Source organism: Loxodonta africana, chromosome 9 (genome assembly GCF_030014295.1).
Source record: "Loxodonta africana isolate mLoxAfr1 chromosome 9, mLoxAfr1.hap2, whole genome shotgun sequence".
Taxonomy (NCBI): domain Eukaryota; kingdom Metazoa; phylum Chordata; class Mammalia; order Proboscidea; family Elephantidae; genus Loxodonta; species Loxodonta africana.
Genome location: NC_087350.1, coordinates 65,956,217 through 65,962,177, shown reverse-complemented (window position 1 = coordinate 65,962,177; position 5,961 = coordinate 65,956,217). Strand labels below are relative to the sequence as shown.

Below are 5,961 nucleotides of genomic sequence, written 5' to 3'. Positions count from 1 at the left end.
TAAACATATGACTGTAACTACTAATCTTTTTGACAAGAACTACTAGGGAGATATCTGCCCAGGTTCTGTCCTGGGTCGTCGTCAGACATCTGGGTCATTTCTAATCTCTTTCAGTATCCCATTCTGGTCCATATTCCATTCTGAAATGCTTGGTTGTATGTCAGTCTGTATCAAAACTGTTGTACTAACTATATAAGGTATTCAATTTCTGTCTCTTCAAGTTCTCATACTTCTCTTTGAAGTAAAGATTTTAGCTATTTCTATAAAAAAAAAAAAAATTCCTGTTTATGTTTGGTACCACATATATGCTAGCAAATTCCAGGATGCAGACAATTTAGTTCTATGCTAACATAAAATTCAGCTCTACTCTAATAAAAGCCCACTATAAAAAAATTTTTTTTTTTTTATAAAATGACACTTCAAAATGTCTCTGAAATTGCCAGAGAATAGTCATGACAGTTGGATCGGGGAAGTTAAAGTATCTAAGCAGAAAAATAATTATTTTAGGATGAATACTTCTTGGTCAACTCTTCCAACTATTCCAAAACCATTTACTCAGGTTTGTTTCCAAGAATCTCTTGACAGCAATATCAGGCATCAAATTTATCCCTTTGCTCTATCAACAAAACTTTACTGTGTGATTAAGCTTCTTCATGTGTGGTTACATGTCGAGCAGCATGTAATGGAAGTTCTTGATCTAAGAGAATGGTCTAAGAGCTCTAAAAAATCGAAAACTCAGCATCCAGTCCTAAAACTTAAGTCTTTCATATTTTGAAATTTGTCAAATGTGCTTCCATTTTTCCACTCAAAATCTTACCCTTCCTCTGGGAGTAGAGGTAGGCAGGTGAGAACAGAAAAAATGAAGGGAGAAATAAGATAAGAAAGGAAAAAGGGAGGAAGAAGAACTAACGCTAATTTTCTTTTGGGGTGGTAGCTTTTCACTGGAAATAATGTTTCCCAAAGTATGGTCATCTCATCACCTATATCAGAGTTTCTTGGGGTCTCTATTCTAACTACAGATTATTGGGACCCACCGCAGAGCTATTGAATCAGAATCACTGGGAGTAGGGCCCAGAATCTGCAGTTTTAACAAATATTTTTTTACAATCAAAGATTAAAAGCAACTAGTGTAAATATGACCTCTGTAGTTGTTGGATCGTTATAAAGCAATATACCTCATTGTCCTTGTTGTTTCTTCTTCCTAAATTCCATGAGTGGCACTGACTTCTCAGATAAGGTGATTGACTTAAAGCTGATAAATTTATTTGCTTAATGAATGATAGCTGTATAAAAAAAATAAAATAAATAGATACTCTTGCCCTCGTGAAGTCAATCATCAAAGAAGAAAACAGACAAACACACATGAAAAAGACTTAACTGGTATATGGGTAGCATACCGGTATAGAAACAGGTTCAGTCTGCACAAGTATCTATGTGCTTAGAAAAGCAAAGTTGGCAGTGAGCAAAGCAAGCAGGCATCTCTGGGAAAGTTCTCAGGCAGGGAGTTTTAACCTGGAGTTTTTGAGGAAGGGTAATTAGGGAGTCACCATGGTATGGTAAAAAGCACTCTGGCCAAGAAATCACAAGGTTGGAGTTGTAGTGCTAGTTCTATAACTGTGTGATACAAGCAAGTCTTCTAATTTTTCTTGTATTCTGTTTTCTCATTTGCATAATCAAAGGTAATCCTACTATTTGTTTCTTTATGCTCCCATCTCAATCTAGAAAGGATTTAAAGTGGAGAAAATGTCCAAGTTTCTTCTGGCACTAACATTCACTGACTCTAAATTTATCTGTTTCCTTTCAGCATCAACATATGATGACTTTATGGTCCAGTACTTCTCACAACCATGAAATATACACATACAGGACAGAAAATACTAATAAATGCAAATTCAAATCTAGCACTATCCACAAGCAAAAATCACTCTGGGCACAAGTCAGAGTTCTAAGAGGCTGTATGTTGTTTAGAATTTCTCTGATGAATTCTGTCAGGGCACATCCCTGGTAAAAGGCACCCAGTCAGAGATTTTCATGTGTTTGATACAAAGGTATTTGCCCGGCAGTTTTTTCACAGCATCTTTGACTTCCTTGTTTCTTAAACTGTAAATTATGGGGTTCAGCATGGGGGTCAGCACGCCATAAAGCAATGAGATGATTTTGTCTATTTCTTGTGAGTTTGATGAAGAAGGCTTTAGGTACATGGAGATGGCAGCCCCATAATACAAAATCACCACCGTCAAGTGGGCACCACAAGTAGAAAAAGCTTTGTTTCTTCCCTCTGCTGAGCTGATTCTCAGGATAGCGGAAAGGATGAAGATGTAAGAGATACAAATTAAGAGCAGTGGAATGGGCAGGGGGAGTACACTAATCGCTAGCACCATCATGTCTATGAACAGCGAACTTGTGCAAGCTAATTTTAGCACAGCCAAAATTTCGCACGTGAAGTGATCAACGAGATTCCCACAGAGGGGTACCTGCAGGGCAAAACTGGTCTCCAGCAGAGCAGTCAGACAGCCTGTCACCCAGGAGACAGAGGCCATCTGTACACAGACCTGCCCGTTCATGATGATGGAGTATCGCAGAGGATTGCAAATGGCCATGTATCGGTCATACGCCATCACAGCCAGGAGCACACACTCTGTGGAACCCATGGCAAGGGACAGATACATCTGTACAGCACACCCAGAAAAGACGATAGTTTTCTGAGATGATAGCAGGTTCACCAGCAAAGTGGGAATAGAAGCAGATGTATAACAAATATCCATGAAAGAGAGATTTCCAAGGAACAAGTACATGGGGGTATGAAGGCGTGAATCTATGATAATGATTAAAAGAAGAGTGCTGTTGCCCAAGAGGGTTATTAGATACATTACAAGGCTGAAGACGAAGAGCACAATCTCTAATTTTGGATATCTGGAAAAGCCCTCCAGGCAAAAAAATGTCCAAATTGTGAAATTTTCTCCTTTCATTTCCTTTCTTTCTTTCAACTGTAGTGACCTAGTATTATTTATTCTCTTCAGTTCATCTGAGGACATAAAGAGAGAGAAAAAGAATAACATTCATTTAATTAGGAAAACACTTAACACCATCCATCTCAAGCTTATTTTCACTCTCATAAACACAATTTTACCACAGGAAATCACAGGGTAGTACACTTATTAATCTAAGAGGAAAAAGCAGGTTTGAACTACATGAAGAGTTGATTCTCCCACAGTAAAATTTAGAAAACAGTGAATTTGAAAACAAGAATAAACATATTTAATCTTTGACCCTTGGCACACAGTAGGTTTCCAATAAAGATTTGAAAGTGACTGAGAAAAAAAATATGAATGAACAGAGAATAAACTACTAAAGCATAAACGAGAAATTAAGCCATGTAAGTGAGGAAGAGAAAGCCCATATGGGCAACAATAACCAATAATAATTTTCACTGGAAGAAGAGGCAGAATGTTGAAAGAAACAAATGAATGAATTTTAAACCAACACCTGTGAAGTTCTGGGTCTAAATGAACTCGGTTTTCTCCAGTTAACAGCTTGGAGGTTGGCACACTTTTTCAAAATAATGACGTTGCTTGAAGCATTAAAGATTATATTTAAGAGCCAATGTATAAGCCGCATGAAATAACTCACCTCATTTAAACACTGACACATCCATTGTAGAGTTTCATTCATTATTGAGACCCATACTTTTGTGAGTATCTGTATAGTTCTAAAAATTATACTCAGGCAATATTCCTGATATACATGAAAACCCATGAATACCCAGGAAATGCAGAATTAAACTGCCTTAGAAAATTACCTTAAGATCTTTTTGAATATAAGATTGTAGACCATCTTATAAAGTATAAGCAAGGCACTTAAGGTTTCATTTTTTTACATTTCATATTATTAATAAAAAAATCATTACAGCAAACTTACCTTGCTCCTGCACTTACATTGTTCTTTATCACCTTTATTTTATTTTATTTTTCCCTCTGCTGGCTTCTTCCTTTCTCTGTTCAAATGTATATATACATTCTTAAAATTTTCCTTCATTGTCATGGTACATGTACAAGCTTCCCTCCTATTTTTGCCCTTTCTTGCAAAGCCAAATTCTTCACTTATATGGTTTATGTTACAATATTTCAGTCTTCTCTTTCTTACCACTGGCCTCCTTTCCCAGATTCTCAATTTCGGTCAATGTTATCATCCATCTCCTAGTTCTCCATATTTAAAAAGCTGACATAGATGGTGATGGTGAAAATAATAATGCTGTGGACAATATCTTATTACGCCCCAGTAAAGGGGCATAATATTTTTCAAATTACTTTCATTATATTACCGTATTATCTTTGTCTTCTCCGTCTGTTGTGTCTCACCTCTAGCCTATTACCAAGTCCCTCAATTTTTTTTCTGTTTTAGTCATCAGCGCCCAAGCAGCTTACATTGCAGATCCAAACACCATCATTAATGCTGAATACCCTTTTCATATTCTTGGGAAGACTTGTCAGTATTACTTTCCTCTGGGGTAACTCATCATGCAGAGGTTTGGGGTTTCTTCCCAAGAGCTCCACTTTTCCTCTGTCAGGGTAGTTGGTTCTTCCTCATTCGTTAGTGAACAGATTATTTCTTAAGAACTTTTCTGCCAGATTTTACATTTAACAAATTCAGTTTTGAAAAGTATTAGATTATTATAAAATATTATTTTAAAGAAACTTACTTTTATGCTACTGTTAAGACTAGCAAAGAAAACAATTTTTTTTTAGAGTGAAAAATTAGCCCTGTTGCTTTGGTATTTCCTATTGTTTAAAAATAATAGCCAAGAAAAATTTGTCCAGGTGGCTAAATGCTGCGTCTTCAGCTTCAAATAATGTGTTTTTTGTTGTACTTCATAAGTTAGCTATGTGCAAGAAAGAGAATGAATGTATCCATGTTAAAAATGTTAAATGTGATTATGTAAAAATTAACAGTGCAATTCATTTTTTTCTAAATTATTGACTGTTGCCTCCGTAACTAAAAATGCCAAAGGATAGCAAATGAAATGCTATGTAAATTTAAATCGTTTGTTGTTTGGGGGGGAATACCTGTTGTCCCTGAACAATTTAAAGTTCAGCAGTTATAACATACAGAGGTTTGAAACTTCAGCTGCTTCAGGGATAATGTCCCAAAGATCCAATTACATCAGACTTTTTTAATTGAGACAGAGATTGAGTGAACCACATTTCCTCCAAAATACTTTCAAATAACTCATAAAAACAAAGTCTTCTAGTCTATTCATCTGTAGCCATGTTGATTTCTCTACTTGTATAATTCTAGTATAGAGTACTTAATAGTATATAGAGAAAAGGTGCCCCTAGAATTGTAAAAAGTATTTTTTCCATTTGTGAAATCACTCCCTAGTTTTCAGAAATTAAGGGAAGAATGTTTACGCTTTTACCCCACAAATAAATCACTGAGTATCCCAACAAATGATCAAAAGTGTTCTTCGATATACACATATTGAGAGGACCTTGAAGCAACAAAATCTCAAAGTGCCCAAATCTTGGTTTCCAAATACCATTCCCCACTAAAATGAAACATGTCTCCTTGAAGAAATGGCTGAGTCCAGGGCTAGTGCAGGGAAAGGACAAGATGAGCCTGGAGCTATTTTTATCACACTAGAGCATAAGGAAGCACACAAAGAATGACAGGAATATATCAAGAGGACATATGAGCCTACTTGATGAGGCCTCAACTGGCCAAACCGGGGACAAATTATTTTGAACATCAAAATAAATAATTAGAATAATGGATTATAATCCATTGTATAATCCGTAGAATAGAATAGGAATTCATGAGTTCATTATACTAGGAAGGAAAGAAAGGAGGGAGGGAGGGAGGAAGGGAAGGAGGAAGAGGGGAAGGGTTGGAGGGGGGAGGAAGGAAGGAAGGAAAATGGAAAGCTCTTCCTTATAGCAGAATGCCAAAAAAAAAGGAACGATG

The 5,961-nt window shown here is 36.4% G+C and overlaps 1 protein-coding gene across 1 annotated transcript; it reads right to left on the bottom strand.

Annotated features, from left to right (window-relative positions):
* Nucleotides 1-2,019: 2,019 nt before the first annotated feature.
* Nucleotides 2,020-3,022, bottom strand: LOC100667769 (olfactory receptor 2K2). The gene is given in 2 exon segments (XM_003407529.4): nucleotides 2,020-2,060; nucleotides 2,063-3,022. Coding segments are annotated over 2 exon segments (948 nt in total). The 5' UTR covers nucleotides 2,970-3,022.
* Nucleotides 3,023-5,961: the final 2,939 nt, after the last annotated feature.